At 37.7% G+C, this 24,051-nt stretch overlaps 1 protein-coding gene across 2 annotated transcripts in view; it reads left to right on the top strand.

The window, feature by feature from the left end:
- Positions 1-24,051, top strand: part of LOC115410465 (glutamate receptor ionotropic, NMDA 2C-like) — a 72,559-nt gene that overhangs the window by 8,135 nt on the left and 40,373 nt on the right. For both annotated transcript variants that reach the window (XM_030122121.1, XM_030122122.1), the window contains 5 exons: positions 4,918-5,290; positions 7,254-7,352; positions 21,106-21,171; positions 21,813-22,001; positions 22,090-22,430. In XM_030122121.1, coding sequence (XP_029977981.1) covers positions 4,934-5,290; positions 7,254-7,352; positions 21,106-21,171; positions 21,813-22,001; positions 22,090-22,430 — 1,052 coding nt within the window. In that variant the 5' untranslated portion in view covers positions 4,918-4,933. The remainder of the gene's footprint in view (positions 1-4,917; positions 5,291-7,253; positions 7,353-21,105; positions 21,172-21,812; positions 22,002-22,089; positions 22,431-24,051) is intronic.

Raw genomic sequence — 24,051 nt, forward strand, 5'->3', positions numbered from 1 at the left:
GGAGGATATTATTGAAAGAGCCCTAGTCAAATCTCAAACAGTGACAATAGCGAATCTTATGAGTTTCATCAAGTGTTGCCATGGAGATGATTATAATTATACAAAAATAATTGAGGTTAGCTCAAATAATTGTGATAATGTGACTTTTTAATTATTGCCATAGACCTAGCTGCAGCTGATAATTACTTTAATTATCAATTGATGATGACAAGTGTTTACTCAATTTACTTTATAAAAACATAAATCTCCTCTAACTGACAGTGATAGTTGATTAAAACAATAAAACATAAAGGTTTAAGAAGCAAATATTTTTAATTTTTCCTGAAAATCACATTTTTGGTTGAAAAGTCACCAAAAATAGCAGATAATAGGCCATATATGAAGGACTGCATTTAAAGACTAAATGCTGTTTATTTGTTCAGTTTTGTTGTTATTTCCGCTTTATATTTATCTGCCCATTTTCTATTCTTTAAAATTAATTTGCACAGATGTTCAGATGTTTGGCCTCTTTATGATGCATTTAAATTGGCACGCATGTCTCTGCTGATGTAGCTCTACCTGTATCCCAATGAGAAAAAAGAAAAAAAGAGGCTTTATCCCTCATGGCATAGCAAAGCTCCACGCTGTCTGGAAATCTCCATAACGATAGAAGTCCTGTGCATGCACTGCCACATTCACTCACTTGATCTGTGCACGTGAATTTAATTTTGGAAGCTAAGTGCATAAACACGACAGGATTTAAGCGTAGTGTGATTACACATTTTTGATAATCTGGTGTCTGCCTTTTTGCTATTTATAGCTCTATGACTGTTACTCATGTCTGAAATTTCCTTATAATTTTCTTTAATCAATAAAAAAATCCTCTTTAGTAGGTAGTGTTTAAGTTTCAGCTCATATGCACTGTCATAATCCATTTTTTTGTGTTGATATCCGTTATATGTTGTAATTGCTCTCTGTTATATAGCTGCTAATCTGGAACTGACACACCCACTCCCCACTTCCCCCACGCACAGACTGTTTATCTAAAACCCCATTATGTTTCTTTTCTAGAGATTACACTGTTAAATGAATGCACTGTAGGATCAGCATTTGTCTGTCCTGTCTGAATTACATACACAGAGGTTTCATCTTTTCTCACATAAATTATAGTGATCAATATATGAATATTTTCATCTGGTGTGGTGAGTTTGTAACATTTTGAGTACAAATCAGATATTGTAAACTGCTCTTTGTTTGCTGTGGTTGAAACATGAGCAGTTTATTAAAAATAAAATCTCTGGTGGTTGTGCATAAAGGATTTGTGATACGTAAGAATGACTCATGCACAAACTACTGTGTCACAGACGAAAACTTATATTTTATTACCCACAAAGGGCTATGTCTGCATAATAATGTTCAAGTTATAATTCTCCAGAGGCCAGACTGTATAAACATGTTATTTGTCTGTGCATGTTAATATCTTAAATAGTCATTGCTAAGAAATTAATTTCAATGTAATGCACAGACCATGATACTGTAAAACAACACACTTTTAACTTATTAAACCTGCATTATAACTTCAATATTATTTAACTGTATAAGTCAATTTAGGGTTTTTTATTATTTTTAGACAAGATAGGATTTGTGCACACTTATACATAGTAGAAGACAGTGAATTGTATTATTATTATTATTATTATTATTATTATTATTATTATTATTATTATTATGGATGAAAAATCTTAAGGTTTCATTTAAGCATGTACTTCACCTTCAATCGAACCTTCACGTTTTCGATCATATGTATCTCAAGTTTGCAGAAATGAAATGGTCACATTTAATTCTGCACAGGGAGTTGACCTTGTAGTGGGGAGCTCACTTGTGTTGTTTTTTGTCCATTAAGTAAATTGGGTAGGGTCAAGAGTGGTTCTTTTTTCACATGAGAATACAGTCATGCAATGAGATAAAACAGCTGAGCCAAGTATTTACTCAGCCATAGAGGGTTTTATTACCTTATGTGAACTCTGCATATCTGTTAAACTGGATGTTGAGAGGCTTATAGAGCCTAGGGAATGTTGCATTGCTCGCTATGTAAATCAGTATACACTGGTTTACTGCTACAATGCACAAACAGTAAGAGGCAAGATGCGATTCTATGCAGATGATGCTTCTTTTTATGTTTCTGACAATGTAGCTCTTTAAGACAATACACAAACTTCATCACTCTTTTATTAATATAAATATAGCCCTAAAATACTGTAAATACTTTTATTCACCATGGAAGTTCCCCTCATTTGTTCTCATTGGTGTTTATATCCCTCCCCATGCCTTTAAACTATTTTTACAGTTTTGTGAAAAAAAAAACAAAAAAAAAAAAACGTTTAAACTTTTAATCAGAATTTTTATGTGTATTTATTCTATGGTATATGACAGATAAGAGTAAATAAGAGTAAAATTCCTTGTTTGTGTGGACAAACTTGGCCAACAAAGCTGATTATGATTCTAAACTGAACAATCCTACAAAAAGCTGCTCCATGTCCATCAGTCCAGCTTTGAATCTGTATCAGCTTATTGGTTCATCTACCACCTACATAATAACAGAAATGGATGTCTATCAAAGGTTCAAACTATATATTTATTGCTCCTGTGCACTTAAAGCCCAGGAGCATAAAACCTTATTAAGATGAATGATTGATATTCCAGGAGCATGGATGTGGAGGGGAGGAGGGGTGGGACACATTTAACCCAGAGTTGCTTTGAAAGAAGCTTTGATTCAAAGCTGTGAGGTGTTGTTAATTATCCGTCTGTCTCTGAAGGCTATAGATGAGACCAACACTTCTTATCAACCCCCATATAAAATACATGCTTGCGTTTGTGTGTGAGGGTGTGCAGATAATTATTGGTACAAGAAAGTCCAAATGCTTTTATCAACAGTTCAAAGGTATTGAATCAATAAGAAACGCTCTTTAAACATCACATGTTTGAGTGAAGTGCTGTGAAAAAAATCCAAATGTTGGCAGGTTAATAAAAACTGTAGCAATTGAGTGACTTGAAATGCACTAGCCTTAAATCATTTGTTCTTATTTATATCAGTATTTGCATCATTAAATATACAATTAGAAATTCTCTACCGGGATGGCCTAGGTAGTCTGGACTAAATATTAATGAGTCTGTCTGTCCATTTTTATTTCATTAACATGTTAGATATCTGTCAGAGTATTCCAATCTTTCTTTTATGTACTACATATCTCTTATAGCATTAGGAAGGGAAGTGGGTGTGTACAGAAGTTGCGTTATTTATTTTTCCAACTGCATTTTGGTTTGGTTTATTTTGCATCAAGGACAAATATTGCAAAAAAGTCACTATTTTGTCTCTTTAAGTCAATTCAATTTAGGTTTTAAAGCATGTAATGACAGTATTTTGTTAGACAAGGGTTCATTCATTACAGATTATGGATTTCACGTTGGCGTTTATTTTCAACCGTCCAAATAAACAGCTCATTCCCTTTTTTATGTGAAGGGCAATTATTTTAAGAATTCATTTAAAATAGTACTTATGAACATAAATATACATTTTTCACAGGCAACTTTATTTGTTTGGTTCCTGAATCTTTAAACCTTGATTTACAATATGCCTGAGTTTAACACTTTTAACATTATTAAACTTTTCATGGCTAGCTTGAGGCATTGACACTTTGGTTTGTGTTAGAGAAAGATAACAGGGTTTTATTTAATACAGAAGAAGTCTGCAGAGATGTGGTTAAAATGACTCACAATGTTTATATTGATACAAAAGAGATCTTTACCTAAGACTTCAGCACAAAATTGTATTTTGTTGTAGTAAAATGGAATTATGCAGCAACGTGTAATGGTGGCTTATGTCCAAAAGTGGAATTAATATACATATTTTGAACTTAATTTAAAACTATACAGTGATGTATTTTTTGTCACACTTTGTTAGCATGTAGTTTACTATTCTCTTATCCACTATGAGGATACGCTGTGATGATTTCAGCTCCCAGACCTCAAATCATTAATTTTACCAGATAAAACTGCAACTCTGAGCAACAGCTATCCCGAGGGAGTCTTTGGAAGGAGCCAGTTACCAGATGGTTTGATAAGTTGTTGCCCCTCTACCCAAGTCGGAAAACAAATTTGCGTGTCAGGAGTTTCCTTAGGCTTCGCTCTGTCCAGGCGTAGCCTGCAATCTTTCCAGTCCTGTTGCATGCTTGCAGGTCCACCTCTGTGAAACTGCAGGCAAGATGGACCAGTGGTTGTGAAATTAATAACAAAAGTGTTTTCGGATTTGCAGTTCAGCTTAATGGAATATAGTAATACGGGAGTGTAATATGTAGGAATGTAATTTCCGTCCGTTTAGTTGCTACTAGCTTGCAGAATTACTGATTTTATCTGCAATTAGCTTTGTATCTGCTTCACCTCATGTTGCCTGTGAATAGGCTGATGACAACACACCACGTGGTCAGAGGCTAGTTGCAGTAATGTAATGTAATGTAATCCCAGTGATGAGGGTCCAGGACCTGTGTGACAGTTTTGGCATTCTGCATGAGTGTGAGTGAGTGTATGTATGTGTGTGTGCTGAATCAGGGATGTGTAGAGATGGAGAGGTGATTACAGTCATGACACTGGGGGCTGGATTATGGAGGATTACATGCACGCACATTTGCACACACTGATACACACACACATACAGTTTTCCTCATGACACAAAAGTCTAAATGCAGGGCTAATACTGTTGTACAAAAGGGTTAGATAGAGAAAAAGGCCAAAGGAGGGAAATAAGGGATGGATACGTACTGACGGATTAGGGCGCATTATGTCAAAAACATCATAAAAGTAAAGCAGCTTGTATGTTTGACTGTTGCTCTCTTTCTTTACTTTCTCCCTTCTTCTCTCGCCCTCTTCCTGTTCCCTTTCCAGGCAGTAGGGTGCCAACATGGCCATTCCCAAGGGACATCCTCCTCCCTCTCCTTGGTCTCCTCTCTTCCTCCTCCTCCTCTTCCTCCTCCTCCTCATATCCTCCCCACTCCCACTGCAGGCCCGGCCCCTCCTCCTCCACCCGTCCATCAACGTGGCGGTGGTGTTCAGCGGCTCCAGCTACCAGAATGAGGTCAGAGGTCGTCTCAGCGGGGAGAACTTTGTCGACCTGCCCGTGGTGGTCAGCCCTGTGACAGTATTGGTCAATGACACAAACCCCCGCGACCTGCTGACACGCCTCTGTGATACCATGGCAACGGAAAAGCTGCACGGAGTTGTGTTTGAAGATGATGTTGGTTCAAATGCTGACACTCAGGTGAATGCCTAAGAAAATATTTTGGTTTTACATTTAAAACATCCTCTCCAGAGTCATGGCATTCAGTCACCTGTAAGTGTTTTCCAAAGCTGCACAAGGCAGCATTTTTGTGTAAGAACGCATCTGTCCTTTCAGTTTAAATCACTACATGGTGCTGGAACAGAGAAAAATGTTCCATTGCGACTAATTAAGATGCCAAGCATGCACTGCTTTGGCTAAAATTAAATTATGATGCTAGTTTGGGGAAGAACTGACAAACTGCAAAGCAAAATGTAAATACATTATAGACTTTTACAAATATGAAGGATGAAGATCATTGTGACATCATGTGTGTTTTGGCTTTACTATTTGCAATGCCTTGCACTATTTGATATTGGCAAAATTAAAAGTACCTTAGCTACATATAAAGCTGACTGTTTTTTTAGCATCACTGGGGAAAAAAAAAACAAAAAAAAAAACCTTAAATGCTTTTCATGCCATTAGGATTCCAGTGGTCTGAGAGGATCTAAGACAAGACATAGGGAATACAGGGGTTGGACAAAATAATGGAAACACCTTCACCTCAAGATGATAATGCCCCAATCCATACAGCTAGAATTGTTAAAGAATGGCATGAGGAACATTCTAATGAAGTTGAGCATCTCGTATGGCCGGCACAGTCCCCAGACCTCAACATTATTGAGCATTTATGGTCAGTTTTAGAGATTCAAGTAAGACGCCGATTTCCACCGCCATCGTCTCTAAAAGAGTTGGAGGGTATTCTACCTGAAGAATGGCTTAAAATTCCTTTGGAAATAATTCACAAGTTGTATGAATCAATACCTCGGAGAATTGAGGCTGTAATTGCTGCAAAAGCGGACCTACACCATATTAAATTCTATTTTGTTGATTTTTTAAGGTGTTTCCATTATTTTGTCCAACCCCTGTATTTGCACAGACAAAGCACATAAAACACATTGGATTTCTGCATCCACTCATTACCTCTGTTTTGGGGAAAAATCTATCCTCTACAGGTGTTTTCTGGCTGGAAGGGGTTTAAATATGTGATTGACAGGTGCAATTAATAATCACTGATGAGATTCAGTAAGAAAACCACCAGGATTCTATTGCTCTAAAACTGCTCCATGACTTGTATGGCATGGAAGTAAGAAAAAGTAAAAAACATGAAAAACTGTCAGATCTCAGATCATCTATATTTATATTTAGTCTTTTGATTCAGAGCGAGATGAGAGAACTGCCAAAGGAAATCAAAAATCAGATTGCCTTTATTGATCCCCTGGGGGAAACTGACTTTTTTCATCAGCTCCAGAAAGAAAATTGTAAGAAAGGTGTGTAATTTCAAATTCTGATGTTTTTTTCTGACATTTTTTGACCCTGATTTCAAGTCTTGCAGCTTTGAGAAAAGATATAATATTCAGCTCATTCAACTAAAATGAAATAAAAAAAAAGATACAATAAAATCTATTTAATTTTTGACCTTTTATGTTTTGACCAGTGACCCAGTTTCCCATTTACAGTTAAATGTCAGGATTTAATCTAAATTTCTGGGACTGGACTGAAACACATTGACTTATATTAGTTTTGGATCACACTCGTCTTTGTTAGCGCTGAATGCAGGAAGTTGTAACGGTGCCTTTGCAAAATACTAGGAAAGAAACTATTATGGGTCATCCTCCAGTGGTTACTCAAAGTCTTGCTGTCACGAATGGGGGTATTGCACATAGAGACCTAATTAGCTCTTTGTACAAAGCTGTGAACATGTTCATTTCTGTTGCATTGTGTGGCATTTTATCATTGGGGTCGCAATAGTTTATTTATTTATTTTTGAGTCATTCGAGGGACTGCAGCAGTTCAGACTTCAGCACTGGCTTCATTTCTCTGATTACTCCTTGCTTGTTTATTGCGGTGGGAATAGTTTCTAACTTTCTAAATTCAAAATGTAATCTCTGCGTTTGTTCCTCAGGTGGCAGAGGTGGCACAAATCCTGGACTTCCTCTCCACTCAGACAGCTCTGCCTATTGTGGGTATCAGTGGCGGCTCTGCAGTTGTCATACCGTACAAGGTACTGTCAAAAATAATAAACTATCATCGTACTATTTGACAATCTCTGCCCAGAAGCATGATCCTTGGCTGAAGAGTGGCCTCTTTTTTCACTATCCCACAGACATGGCAAAAAAATACAGTATATGGTGTTGCAGTAAAATAACTCACACATAATGAGTCTTTAAGAAAGCAAGGACAGACTGTTGTAAGAATGATGAGCAGCAACCTGTAATGTAAAGTCTGTCAGCAGCGGCAGCCCTTCACAGCCTCCTGTCTTAGTCGCAACTCTTCCACACCAGCGTCATTCAGCTTAACAACTTAAGTAGGTCAGAGCGGTGAAACCTACTTTGGCAAGCAACTCACTGCATGCAAATATTTGGATATGAGCAATACAGATGGGTGAATTATCAGTGATGACTGCAGTCATCGACCCTCATCAGCTCCTCTAATCCCTGGCTGGGAAAGTCTGAGTTTTGGGAAAGGAAACTTTGCGAGGGGAGATAAGTGCTACAGGCAATCTGTGCCTCAATCAATCATCCTTGCACTCTTGAAGAGCAGCAGATTTTTCCTGTTATGATTTAGCCTGTATCTCCTTGATAAATGGAGATGGCAGTTAGCTGTATAGTTATATTGTAAAGAAGAGATTGATGATATGATACAGGCTCTTAATCTACACTTTTCTCTAGTTTCAAGTCACAAAATGGCTCCATCTATCCCGTCTTCCTCCCATGCTCAATCCTTTCTGCTCCTCCTTTAAACCATTATCAACACCTTGTATTTATAGAAGCAACACTCACACATAGAAACACACATGTAAATGAACACCCTCACAAGTGAGCACACACTCGGGTGCATTCCCACACCTATCCAGCACAAGAAGCATCCGAACAGAGCTGAAATGTGTAGTTACATTGACTTGCAAGTGGTGAATTTCATCCTCTGGCAACTTTTTATAAACTGTAGCATGTATTTATCAGCTGCCTGTTAATCAAAAGATATCTGCACATGTCACGTCATAGATGGGTATGAAACAGAAGGAGTTGTAGCTGCAGGAGGGTGATTGATTTGCTGTATTTTGATGGCAGAGCGGGAAGAGAGAGAGCAGAAAGATGTTTCGATGAAGTCTGGCTGACAGCTGCCTGAAGGCAGTGTTTTACTGTCTCACTGATAAGTCTCCCTTCCCCTTTCTTTCATAAGTGCAATAGTCATTCTTATTTTCTGCCTTTCCTTTTCCCCTGATTGTCTGTCCTTTTCCATCTCCTTTTGATTTTTCGGTCTTTTCACTCTCTGTTAGTTCTCACCTTTTCTCCTTTTACCCCATCTCTCTTTTTCACTCCATTTTTACCGTCATTCCCATGATCATATTCACACATTGACACATTTGAGTCCTGTTTTTTTTTTTTTTTTTCCCGTCTGTCCAGGCTGGATCTGTTAAAGTTGTGGAAAGTGGCGTGAGGCCTGTGCTCTCTCCGAACCCCAGGACCCCATTAAACTGCTAATTAGACGCTTCAGGAGGTTGAAACCCCCCCACTGCTTTTATCACTCATCCCAAACTGTAACCAATCACTTGTACTTTTTGCTATTTTTCTATTTTGCTGTTGTATCTACAGGCAAACTAACTCTTCTCCGATTCATCTCTGCTGAGGCATTCATATTCGTCTAATGTGCAAAGCCTCTCCGAGTCTCCAAAATATTTGGGCAAAGTTTATTAGTTATCAACAGTGTCTGGTTTCCTTTTGCGAATCGAATCAGGGCTGGCGCCATCGGGGTTATTTAACCTCTCTGCTTGACGGTAGCAAAAGACAAATGCACAGATGGGACATTATCTATCGTACCAAGCGACCGTTTGTCTGACGAACCCGAAGCGTTGAGTGACAGTTCTCTATATAGCACAAAAAGTAACACACTTTCCTCTGAGGTCTGCCTGTCGAAGGCCTCATTCAGCCCCCACCCCCGTCTCTTCCTTTTTCTTGTGCACTCTTTGTAGTCAGTGAGTGGAAAAAAAAGGTTGTCAGAGGTGTCTGACACAATAGGACAGGTGGATTGGACGAAGAGAGACATATTTGTAAGAGCATGATTCTCTTAGGGGATAAAAGCGCTCAATAGTGCTTGATTATCAATAGCCTGATGATGATGAATATCTTTGATGGCGGGTTTAAAAAGAAGCAGCAGCCGCCCGGGCCACCTATTTATGGTTCCTGTCTCAGTGATCTCTGCAGTGCAAACAACAAGAAAAGAGGGAAAGGGACAAAGATGAAAAGATTGAAAGGAGGAGAGGAAGTGTGTCTTTTGTCAGACGATACATATATCAAGCAAAGGCGAAGAGGAGGAAATGAGAGAGCATCAGGAACGGCTGAGAAAAGGCATAAAGACTGTTCAATAGGACCCACGAGAAAAAGAGAGGGGGGGGGGGGATAAAGCAGCGTGTGTCTCTAAGGAGTTAAAATTGGAGGTTTTGTGTGTTTGTGGCTGGCTGATTGTGAGTCATTGCAGTGTGCAGGGTGATCATTAGAGGGTGCTGCATCCAGATGTCGAGTCATGGGACTAGTTTTGTTGGAGACGATGAGGAAAAGGAGAGGAGTTGAGGCAGGACTCTGCCCACAAGGCTGAAACAAACACAAACAGGAAGAGGCAGGCTGCTTGAAAATTTAATTACAACAAAACTTTGCATTTATTCAGCATGAAGCATTTTGTTGTCTGGTATATTAATATGGCAGCAATAGCGGAAAAAAAATCTAATGAACTGAAGGATTAACTGCTCTTTAAAGATGGTGTTGATTAGTTTGCAGCAAGTTAGTGGCAAAGTATGTGTAAAATATAAGACTATGTAAAGTATGTTTTCCTTAAAGCATTGTCTAGACTCTTACTATAACCTTGTCAATCATCATTTCTGAACCTCTGTCAGTGTGTGGTGGTGTATTTACCTCCAGAGACCCTATCTTCTGTCTATATTTTGTATTTTCTCCTTGTTTTGCTGTGTTCAGGATGTTTCTACTGGCTGTGAATTCATATTAAAAGCCAATAACAGCATCACACATTGTGCATGGGAGGAATAAGATAATAATGAATGGTTTTTCTCCTCTTATCATTTACTGTCGGTCTCAAAGACAGAACTCAGGGCAAAGCACGCACATACACACAGACCTTCCAGCCTATCATCTCTAACAGACAGCTGATCGCACACAGCAGAAATGAGGAAGGCTGTGTTTTTGACAGCATACTGACTCTACAACAGTCCTGTAGAATTTTGCAAAGATGTCTGTTTTGATTTGTGTTTTACAATATAACCTCCGACAGAATCAGTATATCATAATATGGTGTTTTTCTATTTTACAGCTTGTTTTCTTGCTATGCCGCTAGCTCTCCCCATTCATTTTATAGCTCGCTTGACCACCGCTCTCTCCTTATTGTGTTTATGATTACAAGAGTTAGACTAGTTAAACTAAATACTCAGGAAATGTCCTTCGGTGCTTCCTTTAGTATCTTTTTTAGCATAGGATACAATGGATCATCCTTTATCAAAAGAAAAGGAAATAATGTTATCCTAAAAGTCAGCAATGTCTGAAGTAATTTACTATGCAGACATTCATGAAACATCATCAACACCAAGTCACACTGATCATCAAGTTACCATAGTTTATTAAACTTGCTCCAATTTTATACAATAGGTTGCCATAATTTGCTAATATACTTAGACTGTGTATTTTGAACATTCCACAGTATATTAAACCTACAGGCAAAGTGTGTATTTAAAGGTTCAGTGTGTAATATTTGCATTACATTTTAGCTGATATGCATTTTTACTATGGGGAAAAAATCTTAGATATTGAGGCTTTAACCTTACTGTTGTTGTAAAATGGTCAAACTCAACATTGCTACAGTTTAGATGCACTATTTCATTTTTAGCATTGTATGGCTAGCCTTTAGGAAACCCTTAAACTCAATCTTCTCTTCAGTGGGAAAATAAAAACAGTACAAATCCAGCTAGGAGCAGCTAAGCATACTTGTGGGTAAAAAGTGGGCCAGATTACATTGAATCATAAGAGTCATGATATGTGCAGGGCAGTATAGGCCTAACAAGTTGTCTATGTTGCATAAATTTAACATTTAGTTTCATGCAATCAGAGTGAGAGCAGCATTTTTAGTTTGCAACCATTTTTGTAGCTGCATTTTGTATTAATTTATAAAAATACTTTTGCCCAGGTTTGCCAAAATGTATAGCCTTCATAAACGGCACAATAAGAACAAATAGGATAGAGTAGGTATTATGTGTTTTCTGTGGTTCATCCCCTCTTTGTGTAATTATGTAACAGAATCTAAGTGCAGTAGATTGTCTTTATCCTTCACATCCATCTTTGACCTCATGGCTTTTTTTCCATCAAGGTCATCTGTCAGAGTCTATAGGGAAACAAATAGGACATCATTTATTTTTTATTTTTTATTTTTTTTTACATCTTGACCCAGTAAAATATGTGTTCAATAATGAGGGCTGTTTGTCATAGCTGTTTCTGTCTTGTGATACATTTTTGGAAACAACAGGTTACAATAATTTGGCTGCAGATGACAGCTCATACCTCATTGTTTTTGTGAATATTTGAACATTCATAAGCCACTTTTATGGCGGTAAATGGGTTTTGTAGATTACAGTTACAAACATCAAATAATAAGTGATTGTAGATGATGATTTAGACTGGAATAAACAAGCCAGACAGCTTTATGTGTTTGCCAGTAAACAGGAACAATGGAGCCTTTTAAGTGTGTACATGATGAATCTTTGAGGCAAAGAAACTGTTGAGCTTGAGTATTGTAGCGTAAAACATCATTTATTACAATTTGAGGCTGTCAGTGGAAGATTATATTTTAGGAGTCACAGTCCTAGTCTTGGGTCTTATCTAAGGTCACATTCTGGTTGTGATGTTAGACTGAAATGAAGCAACAAGCTTGACGTTTCTCATTGGATAACAGTGTGGTTTCTTTTTTTGGTGTGTGACTGTGGCCAGATTGACCCGCTTTCTCCGTTTGTCCTTCTGTTTCTTCCCTACACCCTCCTCACTTCTGTCTCTCTTGGCCTCATGGTCCAGAAAACAGAAACTCACTGATTCCATAAACAGGTCACCAGGAGTCCAGAGACGCCAAGTGATATTCCCACAAGAAGCTGCTTTTATCACTGGGAATGAAATTACCCTACAGTCCAGACTCCCTCAAAGCATGGCCTAATAATTCAAGAAAAGCAGCCAGTCTGATAACTTATGCTGTGGCATTCAGATTAGTGTCAGAATGAAAGTAAATTGGTTGTGGGAGCATTTGATAAACTAAACAGGAAAGACAGGAGGCTTTCCTTTACATTACAATAGAAGTTCTGCCAACATAATGAGGATATACAACATTGCATCATCATCTTTGCCATCATAGACTGGAGGATGTTTCATACCATTGACTTCCACATGGCGTGGTCTCACAAGGAGGATTTAAGACCCTGTATCTTTGGAGAATAATTGTGGATTTTTTTTTATTTATTTTTTTTTTTATATATATATATCTCAAAAGGGAAGGTTTGAGCTTCACAAGAGAAGTGATGTTATAACCTCTCCCTCTGCATAAAAGTAGTGTCTACAGCATAATATGTTTCGACTGGAGCTTCACAGATATTGTTGGGAAATTATCATTTATTCTGCAGCATCAGCCTGGATAGAGGTTAAGTGGCCAATAAAACAAACCACATTAATGTTTACAAGCAGTAAAAATGATTCTTTCTATTTAGATGACATTAGTTTAGATTAAATAACATATTGATCCCAAGGGAAATTAAAGCTTTCAGTGGCATTTGTCATTTCCTTTTTCATTTTTTGCAGCTTGGACTATTCAAATAACATAAAAGATGCAAATCATAGGCATTCTAGCTGTACTTTTTGTTCAGAATGTTCTCTACCTAAGATTGAAGCCAGCTAAAAATGTTAAATAGACTCATTTTTTTTTACTTTGAGGAAATATAGAACTTTGGATCAGTGATAATTGACCAATGTTCTCACTTTTCTATTTTGTACTTTGCATGTCTCCTCACTCCTTTATCCTCTTTTCTGTGAACAAGCATGATTTGGGGTACCTCGAAGGGTACCACAATTCCTAAAATGCATCTCGGAAATCAGAGACTGGAGGGTACATGAGTCCATACTTTGCAGAAGTCTATTCAGAGAATACCATTTGTGACATACAATGCATCCTGATTATAGAGCAGAGCCATAAAAATGACAGTCATCCTTACTGAGAATGTGCATCAGATGATGATTATTAAGATGATGTTGGAGAAGAACATGTGTTATCACGCCTACATTCTGAACTGATTCTTGATCTATGTCAGTGAATTATTTAAAACACTTGTAAAGCACCACTTTGGCCAGGTGCATAAGTAGAGTTTATGTGTTGCTGTGCTTCTTGTGTGGGTAAAGGTAAAACATTAATTAACTGTATTATTCCAGTAGGGAAATCCAGTCTCTGCAATTTACTCATCATAATATACATACAATACTTTGCATTAGCATTAGTATTATCATATTAGATGTAGTGAGCTGCCACTGAAGGTATTTGCAGACCAACCCCAGATGTACATCGGTGCCTTGGTCAAGGGTACCGACAGGGGAATTGAACTACATATACATGTTTCTAATGACATTAAGGTGTTTTACATATCACCTTAATATGTTTCACTCAAGTGACATTGAGAATCCAGCTCTCACCAATAAGGACCTATTTTTTGTAGTGCAAATAGATTTTTATTTTGTTTAAAAGCAAAAGCAAAAAAAAAAAAACAAAGAAAAAATGTATGTGAATACTTCAGTGTAAAAAGTCATATATTACAATGGATTTCAAATCATAGAATGAAAGTAACCGTATAACAATAGTGGCCATATACATGTATTAGAGTAACAAGAACTGTACATTCAGTGATGCATACGTCATCCTTATATCAGCAGCATCTCAATTATAATCTATCCAGAGTTTTGAATGACTTAATTAGACTTGTAATATCTGAGTAAATTGACTTTAAACCTCACAGGGGTTGACAGACATTTCTTCATATAGAGTCAAAGTACTGCATTTAAAGTTTTTCTATCAGATTGGATGGAAGTGAACATATTTGGAAATTTCTAGACATTTTCAGAGACTGTAAAATAGTGATTTAAATATGTTTAAATTAAATGTGTCACAACATACTACTGTAAATGTTGGATTGTGCTACAAAGATGCCCTAGTCATATTAACCAGACATAAGGAAATGTGATTGTTTAGTCCAGAGCACAAAAATGAAATATCAGAAGTACCATTCCCGCTAACAGCTGCATCTCATAACAGTTTGTTTCACATCACATATCTGACTTTTCTTTTGCACATTGTTCAGTCCCAGTTTGAGTCCATATGTCAGTGAGCGTCTGTATGAAGTGTGACCTGCTTCCTGTTTGACTGGCACCAGTCTTTCCACTGTGGGAAGTTCTTCCCGTGGGAGGAGAGGAGTGTGTGAGCAACCACCATGTCCACCGTCTCGCTGTCACATTAGCATACGCTGCTGCAGCAGGACTGCTAATTACGTCGGTGTGTGACAGCCACACTGCCAAGGTGGTGAGAACAAGTCGGCTGGGAAGTTGAGGACGACGGGGGGAGTGGGTGAACTTTGTTCATGTGTGTGGTTTGAATGTGTGTGTTTTTTGGAGGAGGAGAATATAAATTTGTTGGAACTCTTGTTTGATTTTACTGTGATGAAAAAAAGATGTGTGTTACTTTGCTTTTTCCCCAATTTGTGTCTTTGTTAATTGTAGAGTGATGAAACACTTATTTGCTCATAGGAGGAGGGGGGGTGTAACACATTTTCTGTATGTTTAATAGCTCAGACAAGTAATTGGTTTTTAATGATCTTTTTTCACATGATGTATCTTACCACTCCTCCGTCATATCAGCTGAAGTGGGACACTACAGGACTGCCAATCCAGAGCTATTTTTTATTTATGCTGTGACAGCTTGACATGGTTATGTACTGCTATTTTTAAAGCCATTCTCATAGCCCAGTCAGTGGTTTGGTGGAAGTTCAGCCTCCGGAGGTAGAACTTAAACAAGCTGAGATAGATAAAACTAGTAAAACTTGAGTGGAGGAGAGTCTAGCTGTGATATTCCTGTGGTATTCCTCCAGCTCACAGCTCCCTGGGGCTTAACAGAGCCTCTGAACTGTAGGAAAAGGAAGAGCAACAGGAAGGAGAGATGACAGTTAGTCACCTCTGAGACAAGAACAGACTGTGAAGTGATATGAGACCTAGTCCCAAATGGCACTTGACAGTTTAACACTCTTACTCACACTCTCTTCCCGCTTTAGTCCCTCATGCGTGACTTCTCCATTTGCATACATGTATGTCGCTGTATTCCAGAAATTTTTGGCCTTGAATTTGCTGGCTGACTCCCGTCCTTCTGGACCTCTGCAAAAATGCATTACTTCGATCATCACCCTGTTGCACCAGCTCCCTTTCCTGTTATCAAAGTCAGAGGATTTCTGCCTATATTAAACTTCAGCATGGTCTTGCACCTGCTTACATCACAGATCTAATTTTGCCCTTTAACACAGCTCGGCCCTTACATCTTCCATCCAGCTTTGTTAGCTACTCTAGAGTCCTCTCAAAAAGGTTAAACAAGGTCATGTCTTTTGCAGAATGACTCATGATGGTGCAGCAGTTTGTAGTTAAATCCAAAAGTTTAATTCTTAGTCAGTGTCTTTTGATTTTGGTTTTTTGCAGGTCAAATATGGGCTGGAAATAGAGATGAAAAGTGTAAGACATAAGAAAATGTGTCCACTCTAAAGGCAAAATCAGTATGTTTTTATTAGGAATTTTTTGCTGGGGACAGCTAATCAGAGCCAAAACTTGTGCCAATCTCATAGTAAAGTACAACCATTAGCTAGCATTAAGTTACATAAACAGTTTTAAACCTTATCAGGTATTCCTGTGGTTTTTCCTGACTTTTTACTTTCCATTTTATTCTGTTTCTGTGCATCACAGAGGGCCAAATCATGGTGCAGACAATAACTGACAATGCAGCACACCAGGGATCATGTCTAGGAGCTTGTACTAGCAGAGTTTATGGACATTAGCACTAAATATTATGCATGCAGAGTCATTCTAACTTTGTCCCATTATGTGCACAGTTCAGCTGTAACACCATGAGTCCAGCAGGTTGCTCAATTGATGACAACACCAGTGTTAGCACAAAGAGTCAAAACTGTCAAGAGTGAATCTCTTTTAGCAACAGTTACATAATTGTCTGTTTCTGAGTTATGGAGCAGATTGGCTTTTGGGATCCAGCATTACATGAATTTCTTATTCAAGTTAAAACCTTTGTAACTTCCAAAGGTGTGTAGTCTTTCCATCTCTTATTTTCTGAGGAATTTCAAATCAAACTGATATAAATCTTGGTAGGTAGGATGTTACAGTTGAGATACTGCTGATGCAAGGATAGCAGATGCATCATTGAACTTTCAGGTCTTGCTCGTCTAATGCATATGTTTGGCAGCTGTTGTTATGTTGTTCTGATCACACACACAACACAGACCATTAGCTTGTTTTTGGTTTGACCATGACCAACATGTGCTGTGGATAACACATTCGGGTAGATTAGATTCAATGTGCCTCTGCATCGATTCTCTAGAGTTTCCATGAAGTCTGGCAACTGTAGTGGAAATTCTGTTATGTGTTTTTTTGATGATGTTAGTCTGAAGCGTCAGTCCAAACTCTTCTATTAGTGGATTGTGATCTACTGAACCATAGGCCATAGTATCTGATTCAACTCATTTACAATTTATGGGCAAAAATATTCAGACACATCACATCTACAGCTTGTAGGACTTTCATTCCCATTGATTTAAAGTATTACTATGATAAAAATATTCATGTCAGTTTCTGTCAATTTTCACATTAACTGTCAAATTAATATTCTGGTTTAAATGATTGTCTATAGATGGAAGGTGACAAATGTTTTAGTAATCTAGAAGTAGAACATTTTGAAAAATCATAATGATAAAGAAAAATTAAATGTTGAGTAATATTAATAAAAAACAAACTTTTCAGGCACTTTTAAAGCTTAGATGACAGTGTAAGCAAAAAAAAAAAAAAAATAGAAAAGTCTCAAAGAAAACCGTCCTAACAGAAACATTTATTGCAATACTGATTATGACAGAGTCTGTGTCATTACTGTTTTGTAGCAATGAAAAACCCAAATTCACTGTGTCTCAATACTTTTATCCATATTATATAAATTGAGCCCTTGCAAAGAAACCACTGGCATTATGTTGTTCCTTTCATTTATTATCTGTATATTTAAGCTGGGATAAACCTAGATGAAAAGCAAATCTTTTTAAAACATCAGTTTTACAAAAAAGCTCCTGTTTGATCCAAATTTCAATGCATCTGTTGCTTCATGTTGTAATATATTCTACCAAATGCAGCACTGTGAACCTAGATTCATGAATATCTTTCATTTATCAATAAATTTTGGCCTTGTCTGTTGATGTTGCTGGTTTGGATGCTGCTCATGTGATGATTAGTCAGGTGAATACGTGCATGAAAGGCTTGTAGTTGGTTTTCAAGGTGCATTCAACCTTCGGAATGAGCTTTATCTACCCGCTGTTGTTTTATATTGCTTTGTTCTCCAATTATTCCGTCTCCTCATATTGAAGGACATTACTTCAGTGACTTCTAATAACTTTCCATCGAATCTGTCAGTGCACAGTAGGTTTGCAAATATATGCTAACCCATACCCTACTCTGTACCACCCACTGTTGACAGAAATAGAGCAGCAGGACTGAGTGATTGCTGTTTGGAGAACTTTGTACCAGACTGAGACTGAATATAGACTAAAGGTGTACGGTAAAATAGCAGCATCTGTGATAATATATCTATATATGAGTATCTTTGACATCTACGGCTCTATCACATCAGGTTTTAATAAAGTTCTTATTATAGATATATTATTTTATAATTTCCTTCTTATGCGCTGTGCAAGTTATTTTTCAAGTCATTTTCAGATTTCTACATGATTTATCCCCATTATTATGTTGCCATATATAATTTACTTTTTCATTTGTGCCTTTGTGTCCATTTCCCACATTATTTTTTTATCAACTTATCTGGCTTTTATGACTTTTAAGGATTTTACAAACCAGTGATCATTGGACCATAAAGAGGATATATTTCCTTAACACATAATTTAGTTTTACTTTTAAATGCGCTAGAGCAGTAAAAGAGTCAAAGGTTCTGCACAAATGTGGAACAGCAGACAAATTAATTTTAAATGTTAGGATACTGCTGTGACAGAAAAGTTCAACACCGCACTTGGACGTTCTTTTGTTGATTTACTCAAGATTTTTTAAAGCCCCCTGTCTTCACAGGTGAAGAATATTTGATGAACCGAGGGCACAGGAAACCTATTGAGCAGTGAAAATTAACCATGAGCAGAGTAAGAAGAAAGAACTGCCCTTGAATAAGAAGTGGTTTCAGACAAAAAGCGCAGTTGTGTTGTTCACCTTCACTGGTTGAAAATGTACCTAGAAACCACACTTGAGCTACAGTACAGTTGTCTCATCAGAAAATGACCTTGGAAGAAATTAAAGTTGGTCAGTGGAATAAAAACTTCATTATTTAGCTTTTCCTGTATTAAGAAATTCCCATGGTCTTACTCCCAATGTGTGAACAGATCATAACGTCTTAAAAAATTAGCACCTTATTTGACTTGCATAGTTCCTTACACCCATGATATCAGCCTGCATACTGATTTATACATGGAAGACCCGGGTCAGTTCTGCAAAAATCCTCATGCTCACTCCCTGTTTTCAAATACTAATCCAAGCTCCAGTTCAAAAATCCATCAGGTGTATAAAGTGACAACTCAGTGAAAAAACAGTATCTGACCTCAAGGTGAGCTCTACAATGTTATTTATGGAAGAACTGACATATTACTAAAACATATAAGGTTTTTGTTTGGTTTTCAAAAGGATTAGGGGCTGTCTCGTTGATGGTTTAACATTTTTTGGACCAAGTTTTGTTTTGTTTTCTTTCCCACATTTTTTCAGCCTTTATCCAAGAAACCTTACAGGACAAAAGTGTATGCACATACATATTCTCTCAGATAATTGTATGTTATTTTCAATAATGTAAAATAAATATTATGAGATATGATGCTAAATCTTAGCCTTTCATACAGTATATCTCCATTTTGTATATACTTTGATTGCACACTTTATATTTTTATACTTTTTTAAAGATGTCTGTATCTTTTTGTATTGCTACTTAGATGTAAGTGCACTGTCGCTGGCAAATAGCTCCAGCAATTTTGTTGCACAACTGGTGTAATGACAATAAAGCCTATTCTATTCAATTGTTCTGTTCTATTCTCCACATTGATTTTTACTTTAGTTTGACGTTATTGGTGGCCAGTATGGTTTATGTGCTGCTGTAACAGAAAGGAAAACCCTGGAAGACACTTAGACAACTAATGTTCTTTGTAGTGACAGGGGTATACACCAGGAGGGGCTTCAGTCAACAAAGACAAGGCCATCACAGGAAGAACTTGTTGTCGTACCATCCATCATGTGTCCCAGAGGGATGAATGGATGACGATTTTGATGAAGGTGGTGTGTGAATGTGCTTTGTCAATCTATGGCATAATATGACAGCACCCCAAAATTCCAGACCTCACGTAAGCACAAGAGAGTGAGCAAATGCCAGTGTTCTTAAGCAACTTTCTGGTACAAAATGTACTTATATATTGAAAGCAAAAGTGCAAGTAAATGCTTTGAACAAGAGAAAAAAAAATCAGTAAAGTTCATGTATCTGATGAATGATTCCCATGGAATTTTCCGCAAAAATTCACTAACATCTGACAAAACACACTCCAGGGGAAATAAAAAGGTAGACATGACTGTAAAGATTCAGTGTGTAATATTTCTGCATGTGTGCGTGCAGAAATGTCACCTATTATTTGTTTTGGTGCCTGTGTTCTTGTAGTCAGTAGTTTGTAGATGTTAGCTAACTTATATTGCTAAGATAACAGTTACGTATCGCACCTTGTTGACGCTTTAGAGCAGAAAAACTGAAGAGAGCATAAGAGTGCAGAGGGTTTTACTGTGGATGATAGACAGCCATTATCTTAGAAATAGAGTTAGTAAATGTCAACAAATAACCAGTTCCCAGCAGAAATATCACATACATGAGCACACATTATTTTTTTGTATTTACCTATAAAACCTTTGTTTTGCACATGCATGTTAATATACAGGGTGTCCCATAAGTCTCCATACATAGGAAAAATAAACGTTTCTTGACATAAACCATTTTTATTTATATAATATGCTCTATATGACTGCCATTTTGTCGGGAACACATTTCAATGCATGTCCTCCACTGCTGAAGAACTATAAAGAAGAAATATAAAGAAATACATGTTAGAACCATATATGTATGGAATGTATTATGTCTCCTATGTATGGAGACTTATGGGACACCCTGTATTTCACTAATAATCTATTTTGAAGTTTAGACTAGTCATTCACTAAGGGTTTTTGCTTGCACTGCAGTCTCACATCACTGCACTTCCAAATTTCATCAGCTTTGTTTTGTTATAATGAAGTAACACAATTTAGGTTTGTGGAGGAAATGTATACGCCAAAAAATACCTAAGGACAGAGATTATAGCCCATCAAAGAGTTTCCTGAATCATTAAGTGATATTCCTTTTCTCCACAGTCCGAGGGATCCTCCTTCCTGCAGATGGGGGCCTCTCTCGAGCAGCAGATAGTCAGCATGTTCAAGGTTTGAAAATACAACACTATAGCCTATGCTTCAATAGTCATCGGACCTCATTTAAGCAGTATTTGGGGTAAATCTCTTTTAAATAGCTCAACACACCAAAAGGTGAGAGTTACAAACCTGTTACTGACAGTTTAATCTGGGTCCACGCTGGCAGATTAACATGATTTATGGACGTCCTGATAATCAGTGGGGGAATCCCAGATTGGAGATGTGTCCTTAGACTGATTTTTTTTTATTAATTTTTTTTTTCAAACGAACAAAGATTGATTCATGAGAGATTGTGCAATTCCCATGAGATTAGAGGGTCTAATGTCAGTGTTGCACAAGTCAAGAGGATAATCTTGGTGTCATTAAATGTGATATCCCACCTTCCCTCAGGGAAGTATTTCAATACAAATCCATCTGGAATCAAATTTAAATAGGATTTTTAAGCTTACTGTTGATTTTCTATGCCATACCCCCACTTAAAATATGTTAACAAGCGTGAAGCGTTATTTTCTAGATGCTTTTTGAGCCTCTCTTTTGATCATTTCCCCCACAGGTTTATATTTGCCAAAAATCCTTACTACTACACTGCATTAAATTAATTATCTAGACAGCTATTTGTCATTTGTGACGCATGAATCTTATGTCTTTTTCAGCTCATGGAGGAGTACGACTGGGGCGACTTTGCCATCGTCACCAGCATGCTGCCAGGATATGACACCTTCGTGGATATAGTTGAGTCCTACATAGATACATCCTACTTTCTGTGGAATCTACAGGATGTTCTCTCTCTGGAAATGTCTGTGGGGGCTAATGACGTGAGGGCTCGTCGGATGCTGCAGCAGGTGCGACAAGACAAGTTCCTCGTGACCTCACACTGCATGTCCAGAATATGTTCGGAGTTTGATCTGACAGATTTCTTTTTGTGTGCAGTTGGACTCTTCAGTTCTGCTGGCATACTGCTCCCATGAGGAAGCGCAGTACTTGTTTAGTCTAGCGGCTGAGGTGGGCCTGCTGGGACCGGGATACATCTGGATCCTCCCCAGCCTGGCTGTAGGCAACCCTGACAACACTCCACCTGTCAGCTTCCCTGTTGGCGTGATTGGAGTGATTACAGACCAGTGGAGGAAGAGCTTGAGGCAGAGGGTGAGGGAGGGTGTTGCCATCATTGCCAAAGGTGCTGAGAGCTTCAGGAAGCACCATGGGTTTATTCCTGAAGGACACGGTGATTGCAACAAACCACCTAAACATTCAGACAACAATACCCTGTTCAGGTGAGTTAAACTTTTCTCTTCTCTTTTTAAAACTTCACTAGATAAAGTATGTTTTGTGTTGTTTCATGTTGCAAAATTTAACCCATAAAGACCCAAACAACCAGTGGCAACCAAAACTATCTACTGATGTAAACTGTTTAATACCTACTGATCCTCTAATTCTATTAATACATGTAAATAACTGGTGGAAAATGCAGTTTGTCATCTTTTCATGGTCATCAGATATGACCCATTTGGATGTTCAGAGGCTCCATAGTGAACGTGAAAACACCGTCATCTTCTACAACATTGATTCACCAGTTAAACCTATGGAGTTTGATAAATGACAGTGGATGGACACACTTGTTTTCATATTCAGTTAATGATACCTTTGCTGAAAAAGTCACTTTTTCTTCAGGTTTCTCTGTTTTTGATATAGTAACCCACACCTGTAATCTGAGCTTTTATGAACATTGAAATGATCAGTTCATTAAATATAGGAAAATACCAGATTTTCACTTAAAAAAAAAAAAAAAAAGCAAAATACAGTGGATAATTTTATAAGAAATGGTGATCAATCACTTAAGATAAGTTAAATATAAAAAATATATATATATATATTTTGGAGCTGCCACAGAAGTATCACTGGGTCTTTATGGGTTAAGTTTAAGCATTTAAAGCAGCAGAGGCTGAACAAAGGAAAGCAACAAAGGAACAAAGTGATGTACAACAAGTTAGAATAAATAAAGCATTGCAATGCCTAAACCTAAAGACACAACAGAAGAAAAATATTTCAGTGGTTAGCACTCGTGCCTTACAGCAAGAAGGTCCTGGGTTCAATTCCAACACAAGTCGATGGTGGTGGGACCTTTCTGTGTGGAGTGTGCATGTTCTCCCCATGTCTGTGTGGGTTCTCTCCAGGTACTCCGGCTTCCTCCCACCATCCAAAGACATGCACTGATAGGTTAATTGGTTGATCTAAATTGCCCATAGGTGTGAATGCGAGAGTGATTGTTTGTCTCTATATGTTCAGCCCTGTGATGAAATAGTGAAATGTCCAGGGTGAACCCCGCCTTCGCCCATAAGTAGCTGGGATAGGCTCCAAGCGACCCCCGTGACCCTTGTGAGGATAAAGCGGGTTCAGAAAATGAATGAATACAAAAGGAATTTTACCTTGTCCCTGATTTAGGTTACACACAAAATTTTACAGTGTACTACAGTGTACATTAATGAAATAAGAACTGTGGTTTGAGACACTCAGTCACTCCAACACAATGTAATTAATGATAAGACCACAAAATACTGACTGTGAAACACTATTTCAAGTTAGTTCTGTCATGCAACAGGTAGTGTGGACTGATGAGGATACCAGTCACTCCATGGTCTCATTCATAAAAATCAGCACAGCCACTAAAGGTGAAAAATAACAAAAAGCTCCACTTCTTCTACTCTGTTTATTACTGCACTGGGTAAAATAACGTATTCCACTATTGTCTGATGACACATTCTTTACATATTGGCTTCTTGACTTCAAACTACTCAGTGGAAATGTTCCTGGTTTGCATTTTTTCTAACTTATTTCTAAACTCAGTTTCAGAAATCCTTTATTTTTACTGTATATGGCTGGTCACATGGTGTGGTC

This window comes from Sphaeramia orbicularis, chromosome 19, assembly GCF_902148855.1.
Source record: "Sphaeramia orbicularis chromosome 19, fSphaOr1.1, whole genome shotgun sequence".
NCBI lineage: Eukaryota > Metazoa > Chordata > Actinopteri > Kurtiformes > Apogonidae > Sphaeramia > Sphaeramia orbicularis.